Below are 18,562 nucleotides of genomic sequence, written 5' to 3' on the forward strand. Positions count from 1 at the left end.
AAAATCTACACAGAAAGGTGACAGGTGTGCTAAAGCTCAGGAAGCAACATACACATTACAAAATACCATTTTTATTTTATTTTCATAAGAAATAAAAGTCACAGAAAATGCATCACAACAACACCATTACAGAAACTGATAATCAAACCCACACTAATCTGTGTGTGTTGAAGGAAAGGGACTATTTCTCTTTAAGTCAAAAAGGGAATACAATTTAAGACATAGCATTTCTCCAGCACTGACATTCACAATTAAACTACAAGAATCTTCACATGTATCCTCTAATCCTGCCATCAAATGTGGATCATTTCAGTGGAAATGTGCTCTCCCAGGCTCAAAGAGCATCAGCCCACTGGAAGCAAAGTTGTGGGACCGGCCAGTCCACGAGAAAGAAACCCTCCGACCCTCCCACTTCACCTACTGTCAGAATGAACATGGTTCAGTCCTGGATGTGATTAACCACAGCAATAACAGCAGAATCCAACCCCTGTCATCATTTGTGAACTCGCTGGTGTCTCTGCAGGTTGCAGAACAATGTGAATCCCTTCCCACACATGGAGCAGGTGAACGGCCTCTCCCTGGTGTGAACTCGCTGGTGTTTCATCACGGTTGCTGAATGTTTGAATCCCCTTCCACACACAGAGCAGTTGAATGGCTTCTTCTCAGTGTGAACTCGCTGGTGTGTCAGCAGGTTTGATGAATCACTGAATCCTCTCCCACACTCAGAGCAGGTGAATGGCTTTTCCCCTCTGTGGACCCGCTGGTGTGTCAGCAAGTGGGATGACTGAATGAATCCCTTTCCACAGTCAGAGCAATTGAACGGTCTGTCTCCAGTGTGAACTCGCTGGTGTGTCAGTAGTGTGGATGAATTGCTGAAAACATTTCCACAAACAGGGCAGGTGAATGGTCTCTCCCCAGTGTGAACTCGCTGGTGTCTCCGCAGTGTGGGTAAATCGCTGAATCCCTTCCCACACTCCGAACAGGTGAACGGCCTCTCCCCGGTGTGAACTCGCTGGTGTGTAAGCAGAAGGGAGAATTGACTAAATCCCTTCCCATACTGAGAGCAGGTGAATGGTCTCTCCCCAGTGTGACTGCGTCGATGAGTTTCCAGCTTTGATGGGTAATTGAATCCCTTCCCACAGTCCCCACATTTCCACCGTTTCTCCATGGTGCAGGTGTCCTTGTGACTCTGCTGGTTTCACGATCTGCTGAAGCCTCGTCCACACACAGAACACAATTAATTTCTCTCCCTGATGTGAATGATGCAATGTTTTTTCAGACTGTGTTAAAGCTCTTTCCACAGTCCGTGCACTGGAACACGCTCACTCAGGTGTGTGTGTGTTTCAGTGCTTTTCCAGGCACACTGATATTGAAGATCTCCTGAAAAAGACAGAACAGACAAATATTTATCCTTCTAAATTGAAAGACTGATGATATTCAGGTTCCGATAAATAGAGTGAATTTGTGAGATCTTAGTGTGACATTTGGTTTGATATTTCTGCCTGCAAATCATCACCTTCAGATATCCTGTAAAAGGAGTTTACAAAATGCATCAGTGTCAGTACAGGATAGAAATTCAGAACAGACAATTCTAGTTTCTATGGAACATTCTTTCCTCTCTCATTCCTGTGAATCTCCATCCCACACACTCTCCCTCCATTCTCACTCTGCTGTATCTAATACTCACCCTCCCAATTCTCCTGAAGGTGCTGATTGAGGCTGATTGACAGATCCATGTTCACTGCTTCACTTTGACCAAGAGTCAGGATGGACGTGTGTGGCTGAAAGGACCCCTTTGCTGTAATGACTCCATAACTGGAAGTATATAACAGAGGTACAGAACAATATTACAAGAATATAAATAAGAATAAATTACTTCATTGCAGAACCATAAATAATTTATCAAATCTGTGACAAAAAAAATCACAAGATATATCTCTGTCCTATATTAATTTACTGTCCCCTTAAATGTCAGCCATCTCCTGGGGAAAGCAGCCCTTTAATTCTGAACATTAGGAAAGAGAACATCCTCTTAACCAAGCAAATCAATGTGTCAAGCTGAGGGAGCAAAGAACGTCAATGTCTTTAAGAGAGGGAGAGAGACCTGGGCCAACCTTTCCAGAGTCTGCACCCTCTCTGGATTCACTTCATAGAATCATACAATCCTATAGTGTAGAAGGAGGCCATTCGTCCCATCGAGTCTGCACCAACCACAATCCCACTCGGGCCCTATCCCCGTACCTCTGTGCATTTACCCTAACTTGTCCCCCTGGCACTAAGGGGCAATTTAACATGGCCAATCCACCCGACCCGCACATCTTTTGGACCGTGGGAGGAAACCGGAGCACCCGGGAGAAACCCACATGGGGAGAGAACATGCAAAGTCCACACAGACAGTGACTCAAAACAGGAATTGACCCAAGTCCCTGACGCTGTGAGGCAGCAGTGCTAACCACTGTGCCACCATGCCATCCTAAAGTCTACTACACCTAGTATTCCCAGGAGGTCTCCTATTCAAGTACTAAACAGGCCTGAGTCTGCTTAGCTTCCGAGGTCAGGCGTTTTCAGTCTGGTATTGCCGTAGGCATTGGCTGATCCTTTTCACTTCCTTGAGTCTGTCGAAAGCTCAATCTTCATTCAGACAGAGAGCAGCAGCAGCTTTGCTGTGCAGGAATGAGCAGCTGAACCAGAGTCCTTCCGGTCCTCCAGAGTTCCCATTGGTCAATCCCCTGCAGACAGACAATGAGGGGCGGAGCCCCTCGTGGGGGTGGGCGGGACTTTGCCTTCCAGCCGCGCTGAGCTGTTGTCCATTGGAAAAGGCTGGAAGACCCGGACAGACAGTGGTCAGTGCGCCGGCTTTGTTCCGGGCCCCGCCCCACACCCGCACATGCGCATTCCTCCTAAAAACCCACACATGCGCACTTTTGATTCACTGCCCCTCACCAGCTCTGGCCAATGGGAAGAGTTGGAGGACCGGAAGGATTCTGGTCCTCCAGCCAAGCAGAGCGCGGGCCTTGTGTGATTGAAGATTGAGCTTCAGGCAGATTCAAACTTCCTCCTGTTTCAATTAAGTGCAAGCAATTAAGAGTGTGAGACTGAAGATCTAAAGATCCCTGGTTCAATCCCGGGTTTCGGCAGGGCCCCTTTGCTGGCTTTCTGTGCTATCTGTAAATTGGCACTGCATTCCTTTAAAGAGGCCAACATCTGTGAGTAAAACACTTTCTTTTCTCCCCCTTTCCATTTCTTTTCTCATTCTGGGGGAAATTGGGGACTTGCAGCAACTGAAGGGAAAGGAAGTGAATCCAGGGAGGTTGCAGACTCTGGAAAGGTTGGCCCAGGTCTCTCTCTCTCTCTTAAAGACCTTGATATAGAAACATAGAAGATAGGAGCAGGAGGAGGCCATTTGGCCCTTCGAGCCTGCTCCGCCATTCATTACAATCATGGCTGATCACCCAACTCAATAGCCTAATCCTGCTTTTTCCCCATAACCTTTGATCCCATTCGCCCCAAGTGCTTTATCCAGCCGCCTCTTGAATACATTCAATGTTTTGGCATCAACCACTTCCTGTGGTAATAAATTCCACAGGGTCACTATTCTTTGGGTGAAGAAATGTCTCCTCAAATCCGTCCTAAATGGTCTGCCCTGAATCCTCAGACTGTGACCCCCGGTTCTGGACTCCATCGGGAACATCCTCCCTGCATCTATCCTGTCTCGACCTGTTAGAATTTTATAAGTCTCTTTGAGACTCCCCCCTCATTCATCTGAACTCCAATGAAAACAATTCTAACCCAGTCAGTCTCTCCTCATACATCAGTCCCGTGATTCCCTGAATCAGCCTGGTGAACATCCTTTGCTCCCTCAGCTTGACACATTTATTTGTCTGTCTAAAAGGATGGTCTTTTTCCTCATGTTCACATTAAAGGGCAGCTTTCCCCAGGAGATGGCTGACATTTAAGGGGACAGTAAATTAATATAGGACAGAGATATGTCTAGTGTTATTATAAGGTACCCAGATTAGATATATTATTTATGTTTCTGTAGTAAAATACATTTATTATTATTTCTTGCATTATAATATAATGCTGCAGCGATGTTATACATTTCCAGTCATAAAGTCATTACAGCACAGAAGGAATCCATTCGGTAACTCAAGTCCATGCTGACTCTCTGTATAACATTCCAGTCCCATTCCCACTCTATATCCCCATTCTCCTGAAAGTTTATTTCCTTCAAGTGCCCATCCACTTTCATTTTTAAATAGAATCCATAGATATGGATGGAGAGTTACAACATTTTGGGAATGAAATAGGAAATAACATTCCATAGAAACTAGAATTGTCTGCTCTGAATTTCTATCCTATACTGACTGTGATGACTTTTGCAAACTCATTTCACAGGATTTTGAACGAGGAATCACAGGCAAAAATCTCAACCGTCACGTCTAGACAGAGTCATATTCCTTGGGATCTGAATATCTTGTAATATGGAACTGTAGCTACGTTATATATTTCCAGACATCTCTTCCCTCAGAGGGTTGTTAGTCTTTTGGATTTCTCTTCCACAGGGACCAGTGGAGGCTGAGGATCATTGAATATATTCCAGTTAGACAGATCTTTGACTGACAAGGGTGTCAAGGGTTATGGGGAACAGACAAGAAGATGGAGCAAAAGCTAAGATGTGGGGGATTTCTTCACTCAAGGATGTGGGAAAGCTTTGGAATTCTCAACCCCTGAGGACAGTGAAGCCTCAGTCATCAACTATTTTCAAGAGAGAGATTGATTGGTTTCTAGATATTGAGGAGATCAAGGGATATGGGTTTAGTGTGGGGAGAATGATGCTGAGGTAGATGAACGAATTATCTCATTGAATAGTTTAAAAGACTCGATGGGCCAAATGGCCGACTGCAGCTCCGATTTGTTATGGTCCCTGTGTCCAGGACAGGAAGCAGTGAGCATGGATCTGTCAATCAGCCTCAATCAGCACCTTCAGGAGAATTGGGAGGGTGAATATTAGATACAGCAGAGTGAGAATGGAGGGAGAGTGTGTGGGATGGAGACTTACAGCTTTTTGGGGAATGAGAGAGGAAAGAATGTTCCATAGAAACTAGAATTGTCTGTTCTGAATTTCTATCCTGTACTGACACTGATGACTTTTGTAAACTCGTTTTATAGGATATTGAAAGAGGAATCACAGGCCGAAATCTCAAACATCACGTCGAGATCTGACAGAGTCATATTCCTTGGGAGCTGAATATCATCGGACTTTGAATCTAGAAGGAGAAATGATTGTCCAGTCTGTTGATTTGAAAAGATTTCAAACATCAGTGTGACTGGAAAAGCAGCAACACACGGCCACACTCGAGTGAGAGTGTTCCAGTGCACTGACTAAAGAGCTTTAACCAGTTACACAGTCTGAATAAATATCACACCATTCACAGCGGGGAGAGACTGTACCCGTGTTCTGTGTGTGGACGAGGCTTCAACTGATTGTCCACCAAAGAGAGCAGCAAGGACACCTGCACCATGGAGAAACCGTCGAAATGTGGGGACTGTGGGAGGAGGTACAGATCCCCATCTCTGCTGGAAGCTCATCGGCGCAGCCACATTGGGGAGAGGCCATTTACCTGCTCTCAGTGTGGGAAGGGATTCACTCGGTCATTCAACCTGCAGTCACATCAGCGAGTTCACACTGGGGAGAGACCATTCACATGCTCTCAGTGTGGGAAGGGATTCACTCACTCATCCCACCTGCGGAGACACCAGCGAGTTCACACTGGGGAGAGGCCATTCACCTGCTCTCAGTGTGGGAAGGGATTCACTCAGTCATCCCACCTACAGATACACCAGCGAGTTCACACTGGGGAGAGGCCATTCACCTGCTCACAATGTGGGGAGGGATTCACTCAGTCATCCCAGCTGCAGATACATCAGCGAGTTCACACTGGGGAGAGGCCATTCACCTGCTCTCAGTGTGGGAAGGGATTCACTCAGTCATCCAGCCTGCAGACACACCAGCGAGTTCACACTGGGGAGAGACCGTTCACCTGCTCTCAGTGTGGGAAGGGATTTACCCGATTATCCAACCTGCGGACACACCAGCGAGTTCACACTGGGGAGAGGCCATTCACCTGCTCTCAGTGTGGGAAGGGTTTCACTCAGTCATTCAACCTGCGGGCACACCAGCGAGTTCACACTGGAGAGAGGCCATTCACCTGCTCTCAGTGTGGGAAGGGATTCACTCTGTCATCCCACCTGCGGAGACACCAGCGAGTTCACACTGGGGAGAGGCCATTCACCTGCTCTCAGTGTGGGAAGGGATTCACTCAGTCATCCCACCTGCAGATACACCAGCAAGTTCACACTGGGGAGAGACCATTCACCTGCTCTCAATGTGGGGAGGGATTCACTCAGTCATCCCAGCTGCAGATACATCAGCGAGTTCACACTGGGGAGAGGCCATTCACCTGCTCTCAGTGTGGGAAGGGATTCATTCAGTCATCCAGCCTGCTGACACACCAGCGAGTTCACACTGGGGAGAGACCGTTCACCTGCCCTCAGTGTGGGAAGGGATTTACTCGATTATCCAGCCTGCAGATACACCAACGAGTTCACACTGGGGAGAGGCCATTCACCTGCTGTCAGTGTGGGAAGGGATTCTGTGATTCATCCAGGCTGCTGAGGCACCAGCGAGTTCACACTGGGGAGAGACCGTTCACCTGCTCTCTGTGTGGGAAGGGATTCACTCGGTCCTCCCACCTGCGGATACACCAGCGAGTTCATACTTGGGAGAGACCATTCAGCTGCTCTGTGTGTGAGAAAAGATTCAGTCTTTCATCCCACCTGCTGAGACACCAACAAGTTCACGAGTGATTCCAGGGTTTGGATTCTGCTGTTATTGTTTCTGCTCTCAATTACACCCAGGACTGCATTTTGTTCATTCTCACAGTTGGTCAATGGGGAGGGTCGGAGGGTTTCTTTCTGCTGGACTGGCCGGTCTCATGACTTTGCCTCCAGTGGGCTGATGCTCTTTGAGTCTTGTTGCGAATACCCGGTTTCAAATTTCACACGGATCACAGAGTGACAGGATGTTGGGAAGTTAAGAGTCGCTATTTTTGTTTGAAACTCCCCCAAATGCCCATCCAATTTCCTTTGTAATTGTTTATTGTCTCCATTTCCTCCACCCTCGTAGGCAGCGAGTTCCAGGTCATTACCATTCGCTGCATCAAAATATTCTTCCTCACATCCCCCCTTCCTCTCTGACCCAAAACCATAAATCTGTGTCCCCCTCGTCCTTGTCCCATCAGCGAATGGGAACAGCTTTTCTTTGTCCACCTTATCTAAACCTGTCAGAATCTTGTCCACCTCTATCAAATCTCCCTTCAACGTACTTTGCTCCAAGGGGAACAACCCCAGCCTGACATCGACAATAAAGAACAAACTAACAGAATATGTTCGTACCTGAAATCACATGGGAATGTTTAATTTCTGTTTTAAAGATATTGTGAATATATTGTCCTGGACAATAAGGGAATTGGAATAACTCACCTTGGGTGTGGTTGAATGGAATATATCAATCTGATATCCACCTACAGTCTCGTGAAAGTCTGGAATGTGTAGCTGGAAATCCCTCCCTAACCGCACTGTGGGTGTACTAACACCTCAGGCATTGTAGCAGTTCAGGAAGGCAGTGTTGGGGTTGACCATGTCCGAGGCAGCTACATACAGCCACATATTCTGTTATAATTGAAGGACAGCAGATTGAATGTGAGGCATTGTGGGACTGGACTATCTTAACCACATTCCTGTGACTGCTCAGTTTCTGCAATCACAGAACATTAAAGCTGCTCAGCAGGGCCCCAACAGAGGACCTGGTGAGAATATTTACTCAGAATGAGTTAGAATTAAACTGGGGCGGCACAGTGGTCAGCACTGCTGCCTCACAGCGCCAGGAACCCGGGTTCGATTCCCAGCTTGGGTCACTGTCTGTGTGGAGTTTGCACATTCTCCCCGTGTCTGTGTAGGTTTCCTCCGGGTGCTCCGGTTTCCTCCCACAGTACAAAGAAATGCGGGTTAGGTGGATTGGCCATGCTAAATTGCCCCTTAGTGTCAGGGGGACTAGCTAGGGTAAATGAATGGGGTTATGGGGATAGGGTTGGTGGGATTGTGGTTGGTGCAGACTTGATGGGCCGAATGGCCTCCTTCTGCACTGTAGAGATTCTATGAGATTATTGCAGGACCGGCTGGTGTTCAGCAGCTGAGATCCTGGAATCTGTAAAAAAGGGGCTGACTAATCAATAAACAGTGATAGGTAGCTAAGAAGTGAAGCGTTTTCAGGCATGTTTATATTATTTTATCATAAATTTGTGATAAGAACTGTGAGGGACTTGTGACCGGTAGTCGGTGAAGTGACGGTACACTCCAAGTAGCACTGGACTGAAAAATGGACCTCTAAGAGTGGATTCTAATGGTTATAATCCAACCCAAGCATGGCCAGTGACAAATCAGAGCTCGAGTGGGCACCAGACAGATTTCTTACCTGTGTTTTGGAAACTAAGAACAAGAAACTTACCGATAAAATGATTTGAGAATAGAGCCAACATTTTGAGACTGGATGACACTTCATAGGAGCTCTCATGAAGGGTCATCCAGACTTGAAACGTTGGCTCTATTCTCTCCCTACAGATGCTGTCAGATCTGCTGGGATTTTCCAGCATTTTCTGTTTTTGTTTTACTTTTATAACAAATGATTCGGTCTGATTGGAATCCCCACGATCCTCCTGCAAAACAGAGAGAAAGTGGTGATAAAAGGAGAAAAAGGAAATGGATGATAGAGTCTGGGTTCTGATTCTCCGAGCCCATGTAGAATTAACAAAATGAGTGAACCAGTTTATAAAGAACAGAAATTACCCATCCCTAACAAAAACTGATCAAATTAAAATAGGTTGAGAATATAACAAAAAAATTAATAGATGAAGTTTAAAATCAAGTTTCTTTTGTTGTTAGAGAGGGGATTTTTCACAGTAACTTCATTGCAGTGTTAATGTAAGCTTACTTGAGACTAATTATAAACTTTAAGTTTTTTAAAGTTATTTTGTTAGAGGGGTTCAGAATACCTTGAGATTAAAAACTAATAAAGGCTATTGAAACAGGGTGGACTGACTTAGACTAACGTAGAATAAGGATCACAATGTGCCTTATTTATATTATACAAAGGTACTGTCTGCATAGAGACACATATAACCACTGGTAGAGAATTTAAACATGTATTTCAGATTTAAATATGTACTTTTTGTACTGAAATGTATACCTTGGCCAAACTGCAGACTGCCCTAAAGCATAATGGGATAAAAGCTGAGTGAGACAGTCCACGTTCTGTCAGAACAGTGAACAGTGAAGCCACAGAGCACAGTTTTTATCAGTATGAGTTATAAGGGATGGCTCAGCAGACAGTGGAAAGGAACTTTTGAACCCTATAACCTTTGTAATAGAAGTTGCTGAGAGTCAGTTAGAAAGCAACCTTTGAACCCTATGGACCTACGTAAGTGAAAGTTGCAAAGTAACAGTGGGCAGGAACTTCCAGATTCTGCAGACCAATGAATTCCCATTCTTCCAGAAGATCGGATGTTATTGGCCAAGGTAAATATTGTGCACGAACATGATTGGAGCATCCAGTTAGGATGACAGAGTGGGTGGGTGAAATGAACTTTCAAAATAGTATAACTACACGGCCAATGTATTGTAACTTTAGAAAGGAGTTGGACTGCCCAGCTGCCTTTCTCCCAGCGCGTGTTGGTCAATAAAGAATGTCTTTAACCAGTATACTGTCTTTTGCAAATCTTTGTATTAACTGGGTTCAGCTCAATACTTCGCCTCTGAGAAAAACCCCCATCACATGTAAAGTGAAGTAATTGTGTGCCAAGTTTTTTCTGCTCACTCCCGACCCCTTTAGGTTCTGTAGAAAAGTTAACCCTTTCAGCAGACAGTTCATTTCTTTGTAAATCACCTGGAAACTCATGTGTCTATTTTAGTTTTTGATTGAGGATTTATGGGAACCAGTTAAATGTGGAAATTTTAAGCGGAGCCTGGAGGAATTTGGAAGAACTGTGAGAATTTTATATTGTTGTCATCTCGACCCCAGATAAAGAACAAAGATTTTGCAGCTGGCAACATGTTTGGGATTTTAAATCAACAAAGACTAGATGTTTCCTATAAAATCAGGCCTTGGAAGTTGGCTAAAAAAAGGTTAAGTTACAATGAAGGGGAATGAAGGATCTTGTGTCTTATTTTAATCAAGGAGTTGTGAGCTTAGACCATAAGACATAGGAGCAGAAATAGGCCACCAGACCCATCGAGTCTTCTCCGCTATTCAATCATGGCTGATATTTTTCTCATCCCCATTCTCCTACCTTTTCCCCATAACCCCTGAATAATCCCCTTAATAATCAAGAACCTATCTATCTCTGTCTTACAGACACTCAATGAACTGACCTCCACAGCCTTCTGCGGCAAAGAGTTCCACAGATTCACCACTCTCTGGCTGAAGAAATTCCTCCTCATCTCTGTTTTAAAGGATCATCCCTTTAGCCTGAGGTTGTACCCTCTGGTTCTAGTTTTTCCTACCAGTGGAAACATCCTCTCCACGTCCACTCTATCCAGGCCTCGCAGTATCCTGTAAGTTTTAATAAGGTACCCCCTCATCCTTCTAAACTCCAATGAGTACAGGCCCAGAGCCCTCAACCGTTCCTCATACGACCAGCTCTTCATTCCAGGGATCATTCTTGTGAACCTTCTCCGGACCCTTTCTAAGACCAGAATATCCTTCCTTAGATGTGCGGCCCAAAACTGCTCCGAATACTCCAAATGTGTCTGACCAGAGCCTCATACTGTCTCAGGCGTACATCCCTGCTGTTGTATTCTAGCCCTCTTGACATGAATGATAACATTGCATTTGCCTTCCTAACTGCCAACTAAACCTGCACATTAGCCTTAAGAGAATCTTGATCAATGACTCCCAAGTCCCTTTGTGCTTCTGATTTCCAAAGCATTTCCCCATTTAGGAAATAGTCTATGCCTCCATTCCTCCTACCCAAGTGCATAATCTCACACTTTTCCACATTGTACTCCATCTGCCACTTCTTTGCCCACTCTCCTGGCCCATCAAAGTCCTTCTGCAGCCCCCCTGCTCCTTCAATACTACCTGTCCCTCTACATATCTTTGTATCATCTGCAAACTTAGCAACAGTGCCTTCAGTTCCATCTTCCAAATCATTAATGTATATTGTGAAACGTTTGTAGTGCTCTGTCGCTTTAAGAAGCTATAGCTGCGAGAGAGAATGCTGAGGATTCATTTGAAATTTACGAGCTGTGAGAATCTGTGTGTTTCATTTGTTTTATGTGGATGTTTGTCGATGTGTTTTATCATTGTTTTGGGCTACATTTGTTAAGGTTTATCTTTCTGGAGAATTAACCTTCTCTTGAGTCTTTAATTAAAGGCATTTCTGGAAGTTTAGAAACAGAACCACAAGAACGCTTAAGGAATTAATTTCAGTTATTGTTGTAAAGCACATGCTAAGTTTCTCTGTTTGTGTGGATGATATTTGTGGGTTGAATGCTTCAAGCTTTGAGGTTTTCTGTCTGTGATTTAAATCAAACAGATTTAAATAAAGGACGTGTAATTAATGAAGCTTTTTTTCACAAAAGTTGTGAACCTAGAACCACATTCACTGGCCAGAGACATGATTCCAGGATACTGTGCTAAACTTGTGGGAATTTTAATCCGGATTCAAACTCACACATGTGAGAATGAGAGAGTTTTAATTGTAATGGTTATTTAAAATTTGGGACATGTGAAATAATTCTGACCATTCCTGTGTTCATTGAATCATAGAATCCCTCCAGTGCAGAAGGGACCATTCGGCCCATCAAGTCTGCACCGAGTCTCTAACAGAGCACCTTACCCAGGCCCTCTCTCCCTGTAACTTACACATTTACCATGGCTAACCTATCTAATCTGCACATCTTGGGACACTAAGAGGGAAATTAGCATTGCAAATCCACCTAACCCGCACATCTTTGGTCTGTTGGAGGAAACCGGAGCACCCGGAGGAAACCCACGCAAACATGGGGAGAACATGGAAAGTCCACATGGACACTCACCCAAGGCTGGAATTAAATGGGTCCCTGGCGCTGTGAGGCAGCTGCGCTGACCACTGTGCCACCATGCCACCCTATAGTTGAGGCCAAAACATTATCTGATTTCAAGAAGATATGAAATATAGCTCTTGGGGCTAAAGGAATCAAGGGATATGGAAGGAAGGGGCGAATCAGGAAATTGAATTCCATGATCAGCCATGATGAAGATGAATGGTGGAGCAGGCTCAAAGGGCCGAATGGCCTACTCCTGCTTCTAGTTTCTATGTTTCTCTCCACTGGGCCAGCATTCCATCCAGTGGCACAGTGGTTAGCACTGCTGCCTCAAAAAAGCAAATACAGCAATGGCTTTGGCATCTGCTACAATGTGACTGACAGTTTGACAACGGAGTCAAGGGCATCAGGAGCAAAAGATACCCTGGGAGGTGGAGAAGAATGTGACGGAGATTACGAGCGGGTCTTTGATAGGTTTTCTAAAGAGATTCAGAAAGGAAATAGCGAGTTGGAAAAAGTCCAGAATAAATTAATTTCCAGTTACATTGGAAACCTGTTGCCTCACAGCTGAGTACAAAATATAAAGAGTTGAGGGAACTGGTGGATAAGCTGCAGAATGGAGCTGATTGCTGGCAGGAGAGCACGTCTGACCTGGACAATCAGTTACATTGGGAACAGGGGGCAGATGATAGGGTGAGTGGAGCTCAGAAAAATCTACTGCTGTTCGGCCAAACTCTGGAACAAGATATTGATTTACAGTCAGAAAATATCAGATCAAGTGAAGAGTTAGAAAATGCAATGGGGATTTTGAGGAAGTTAACTCAGCCACAAAGAGACACCTCCCTGAGACAGACCACTCCCCGTGTTTAGCTAACATCAAACAACCTGAGACACAAATCAGTCACCGGTGAGAAGATGTCGTTGTTTTCTCCAAAAAAAAGAATCACTGAAAGCACTCCTCCCTCTCCTCTGCCTCTCCTGTGTGATAAGGGAATGCAGGTGTGTGAGGTTAGCCATGACTTCTGCACCGTCATGATCCACAACGCTTACTCCAAGTTGGTTTGCCCAGTTGAAGGAATACTGTACATTTGAGTCATAATTGTTGAAGCAGGGTGCTGTTTGAAAGCATCATAGATTCGAAGAATTAGTTTGGAAAGGGAATAAAAATTAATTTAAATTGCACTGCCGTGTGTTTCTGTTTGAAATAAATTCAGAATGTACTAAAATGTGAAAGGAATGTATTTGGGTTTGAATTGTGAAGGCCAATTTGCTCCCAAAACACAAAGATAAGGCTGCAGTTTGGCAGCAAACCAGTTCCAACTTTCCAAAACATCTGAGTTAAAATTGTTGAGATTCGGTTAACAACACATTTCACAAAGTATTTCTTTCAACTTTGATTAAGTAACAAATATTGAAAATTGAAATTGGTATTCAAAAATGGATAGAGAAAAGAGATGAAATTTGAACAAAATTGAAGAAAATAACATGAGGGAAGTTTTTTAAATTATGTAAGTTGATGCAATTGCCAAGTTTCCTCTGCCCACTCCCCGCCTCTCTCGGTTCCACAGAGAAGTTAACCCTTTCAGCCGACAGTCGATTTTTATAAATCTCCACACAGCCTTTGTTTTTTAATGTAACCTGTGATTGGACATATTAACTCACTGGGATCTTGGCCAGAGCCAGATGGATTGTTTGTGTTTTTTTTAAACAGGTGATGTTGTTTTCCAGCTCTGAGTGAAGTCAACAGTTTTGAGAATTAAAGCAGAGAATAAAATACTTTACTTTTCAGAAAACCACCAAGCCTGCTTAGGATATTGGAATTGATAAACATCTGACGTGAGTTGCTATTTCAAGCATTGAAAATGGAAATCACCTGTTGTTTAAGGGAAAGAACAAAGTTGATAATGCCTGGAATCAAACACAAATTTGGGGCAGCACGGTGGCACAATGGTTTGCACTGCTGCCTCACAGTGCCAGGGAACAGGTTCGATTCCCGACTTGGGTCACTGTCTGGGCGGAGTCTGCACATTCTCCCTGTGTCTGCGTGGATTTCCTCCGGGTGCTCCAGTTTCCTCCCAGAGTCGAAAAGACGTGCTGGTTAGGTGCATTGGCCATGCTAAATTCTCCCGCAGTGTGCCAGAGCAGGTGCCGGAGTGTGGCGACTAAGGGATTTTCGCAGTAACTTCATTGCAGTGTGAATGTAAGCCTACCTGTGACGAATGAATAAACTTTTACTTCAAATATTGTTAAAGTTTTTAAAGTTTATTTATTAGTGTCACAACTAGACTTACATTAACACTGCAATGAAGTTACTGTGAAATGTTTGGTTTCTTTTTAAAGTTATTATGAGTATATTTCATGTTTTAAAAGATTCTCCAGAACTCCGGAAAGTGTAGTTTAAAGGAATGCATACATTCGGGTACGGAACATTCTGGTAAAGGGGAAGTATAGACGAGGTAAATGAGGTGGCATCTTTTTCTTGGAGATATTTAAAGTTTATTTATCAGTGTCACAAGTAATGCTTACTGCAATGACGTTACTGTGAAATTCCCCGAGTCACCACATTCCGGCGCCTGTTTGGGACAATGCTCCTAATCAGCACGTCTTTCAGTCTGTGGGAGGAAACCGGAGTACCCGGAGGAAACCGACGCAGAGACGGGGAGAATGTGCAAACTCCACACAGACAGTGACCCGAGCCGGGAATCAAACCCAGATCCCTGGTGCTGTGAGGCAGCAGTGCGAGCCACCGTGCCACCCCTTGTTTGTTTCTTTGTCCATGAACTGTTTGAGAGAAGTGAATTTTATAATCTGGCCACCATCTGAGACATTGGGATTGTGCAGGGGGAAATCAGCAAATATGTCGAGATGGAAAACCCCTTTGACCCCGGCTTTTGACTTTCTTTTGAAGTTTCCAGCAGAATTATTGAATGGTGCATCCTTTGAAAGAGAGTGGAATTCAGGATGATGATTGGTAAAATACCCAGCACCATCGCTATAGACCTGATAAACCTTTCACAAATACAAAACAAGGATTTGTGGGAGAGGACAGAGAGATAACAACAAGCAAGACAAAGTACATGTCTAGTTAATAACAACAACATGAGAGACAACATTTAACATGCAGGGAAATGTGTGAAGATGGCTTATGAATGTGAGACTCCAACAGAGAATTAAAGAAGGAATTGGAACACTGATGTGAGAGTGCAGAATTGGTTTGTAAGTTGTGAATGAACTAACATCCGAGAGTGCACAGTGCAGCTGTGCTGAAGAATGAAGTGTGGCACGGTGGCACAATGGTTAGCAGTGCTTCATCACAGCGCCAAGGACCCGGGTTCAATTCTGGCCTCGGGTCACTGTCTGTGTGGAGTTTGCACAATCTCTCCGTATCTGCGTGGGTTTCCTCCAGGTGCTCCGGTTTCCTCCCACACTCCAAAGATATGCAGGTTAGGTTGATTGGCCATAGTAAATTGCTTCATAGCATCAGGCGGACTAGCAGGGTAAATAAATGGGGTTTTGGGGATAGAGCCTGGATGGGATTGTGGTCGGTGCAGACACGATGGGCCAAATGGCCTCCTTCTGCACTGTAATGATTCTATGATTCAAATGGGACTTTCTCAGCTGCTTGACTAACAGCGTGACATGAAATGGTTAATATGACCTGAAGAGTAAGAAATCATTTTGAAATGATCAAGGCACTGACACAGACTCCAGAGAAACTGACTGGAAGAACAAATTAAAGTAAATGGAATTTTGGACTGGGACAAATGAAGGCGAGGGAGAAATAATACTGAATAAGAATTATTACAAGATGGAGCAGGTTAAGGGACAGCTTGAGAATTGTTTTGAATCTATGCAATTTATACAGCAATTATATGTTATCACTGCTTTTATATCCAATTATACCACTTCAATTATGTAATTAGTTGTGAGAAGGAGATTGTAAAGGGAATGGAAGTTGGCTACCTTGGGCTAAGCCAATGAGGAAAAGGGGGAAAATGCCAGAGTGAATGAATAGATTTAGTAAAAGGGGTGATAGATGTAACACCCCTGCATTAGAGTAAAATCACATGTTAATCAAATGCTCCACATCAAGGTTCTAATATCAGCAAGGTTGTTTACTTGTTTGAGGAACAAACAGTTTCTGGATTACAGACAAGTCTTTGGGTGAAGTTTTAATAATAAACCTACATAGGCAAAATAGGAATTTTTGAACAATGTTCTGTGTTCTGACTAACAGTATAACATTCATAGCTGTATTGGAGCTGGGAGCTGTGTTAGAATGCTCAGTGGGATTTGTGAGTGATCTTGGGCTTTGCAGGTTGGACTCTAGTTGTGGAGGTACTGAGTGCCCCTGGGGCAGGATTTTGGGAAATCGCCTTTGGTTCAGGACCCCGAGGAAGATTCACATTTCTACTTGGGGTGGTCACTCAATGGAGTTAGTGAAAGTCATTATTGTTATTCATAATTTTACCTTTCTAAAAATAAACTTTGAAATGGGAATGGGAAAATGAGCTGTAGTCCAGAAGCCAGTGTTGAGTGTTGTGAGGTACTGAGGAGGGTATCAAGGTTGCAGGAGTGTACCGGCAGACAGGAAGGTGGGTTGAAGTGTGTCTACTTCAATGCAAGGAGCATCTGGAATAAGGCAGGTGAACTTGGAGTGTGGATCGGTACTTGGGACTACAATGTTGTGGCCATTACGGAGACATGGTTAGAACAGGGACAGGAATGGTTGTTGGAAGTTCTGGGGTATAGATGTTTCAGTAAGAGTAGGGAAGGTGGTAAAAGAGGTGGAGGAGTAGCATTATTAATCAAGGATAGTTTAACGGCTGCAGAAAGACAGTTCGAGGGGGATCTGCCTACTGAGGTAATATGGGCTGAAGTTAGAAATAGGAAAGGAGCGGTCACGTTGTTAGGAGTTTTCTATAGGCCCCCAAATAGTAATAGAGATGTGGAGGAAGAAATTGCAAAGCAGATTATGGATAGGTGTGGAGGTCACAAGGTAGTTGTCATGGGTGACTTTAACTTTCCAAATATTGATTGGAACCTTTATAGGTCAAATAGTTCGGATGGGGCAGTTTTTGTACAGTGTGTGCAGGAGGGTTTCCTGACACAATATGTGGATAGGCCGACAAGAGGTGGGGCCACATTGGACTTGGCCCGTTTCATTACCCAGTACCAAGTGTTCGGTTTGTTTGTGGGAGAGCACTTTGGAGATAGTGACCACAATTCGGTGTCTTTCGTTATTGCAATGGAGAGGGATAGGGCCATACGGCAGGGCAAGGTTTACAATTGGGGGAGGTGGAATTATGATGGGATTATTTTGATGCAGCGAATGGTAATGACCTGGAACTCGCTGCCTACGAGGGTGGAGGAAGTGGAGACAATAAACAATTACAAAGGAAATTGGATGAGCGTTTGGGGCATTTCAAAAATAAATGCTGACTAAATATCTCTGAACTTCCTCACACCCGGTCACTCTGTCATTCTTGTGAAATTTGAAATCAGGTATTTGCAACAAGACTCAAAGAGCATCAGCCCACTGGAGGCAAAGTTGTGAGACCGGCCAGTCCAGCAGAAAGAAACCCTCCGACCCTCCCCAATGACCAACTGTGAGACTGAACAAAATGCAGTCCTGGATGTAATTGAGAGCAGAAACAATAACAGCAGACTCTCATCCCCATATTCACTTCTGAACTCGCTGGTGTCTCAGCAGATTCGATAACTGAGTGAATCTTTTCCCACATGCAGAGCAGTTGAATGGCCGCTCTCCTGTGTGAACTCGCTGGTGTTTCTGTAGGTTGGATGACTTACTGAATCCCTTCCCACATTGAAAGCAGCTGTATGGTCTCTCCCCTGTGTGATCTCGCTGGTGTGTCTGCAGGCTTCATATCCGAGTAAATCCCTTCCCACACTGACAGCAGGTGAATGCACTCTCACCAGTGTGAACTTGCTGGTGTCTCTGCAGAGTGGATGAATCAGTGAATCCCTTCCCACACACCCAGCAGGCGAACGGCCTCTCCCCAGTGTGGCTGTGCCGATGAGCTTCCAGTGGAGAGGGCACTTTGTATCTCTTCCCAGTGTGTTGTGCCTGATTCAATCGACAAACAGTTTATTGAGTTACGCCAGCGGGGAGAAGCCACAGGGGCTGACCATGTGCAACTCCACCCAACACAGAATATCATCAATTCTTATCCAGTTACTCAGCCCATCCCGGCTGGACACAATCCAATCAGAATGGTGATAGATTACACACATTATAGGTTCAATAAAATTAGTATCTGGGCATTATGGGGCTTTGTGATCATCTCATGGACAGGTGCCCCCATCATGATGCTTTCCAGACCCCCCTTGGGGGGGTCTTTCTTGGGCTTTCTTTGTACATAGACTCCCTTAGTTAGAAATGGGGCGGATTAAAAGT

General features: G+C 44.5%; 1 protein-coding gene across 2 annotated transcripts in view; it reads left to right on the forward strand.

Annotated features, from left to right (window-relative positions):
• Positions 1–18,562, forward strand: part of LOC144483136 (uncharacterized) — a 71,677-nt gene that overhangs the window by 38,800 nt on the left and 14,315 nt on the right. The window contains exon 4 of one of the 2 annotated variants that reach the window (XM_078201924.1): positions 5,616–6,916. In XM_078201924.1, coding sequence (XP_078058050.1) covers positions 5,616–6,870 — 1,255 coding nt within the window. In that variant the 3' untranslated portion in view covers positions 6,871–6,916. Of the gene's footprint in view, positions 1–5,218; positions 6,917–18,562 lie in introns of those variants that run through there. The other variant, XM_078201923.1, reaches the window with a different exon arrangement.

Source organism: Mustelus asterias, unplaced genomic scaffold (assembly GCF_964213995.1).
Source record: "Mustelus asterias unplaced genomic scaffold, sMusAst1.hap1.1 HAP1_SCAFFOLD_47, whole genome shotgun sequence".
NCBI lineage: Eukaryota > Metazoa > Chordata > Chondrichthyes > Carcharhiniformes > Triakidae > Mustelus > Mustelus asterias.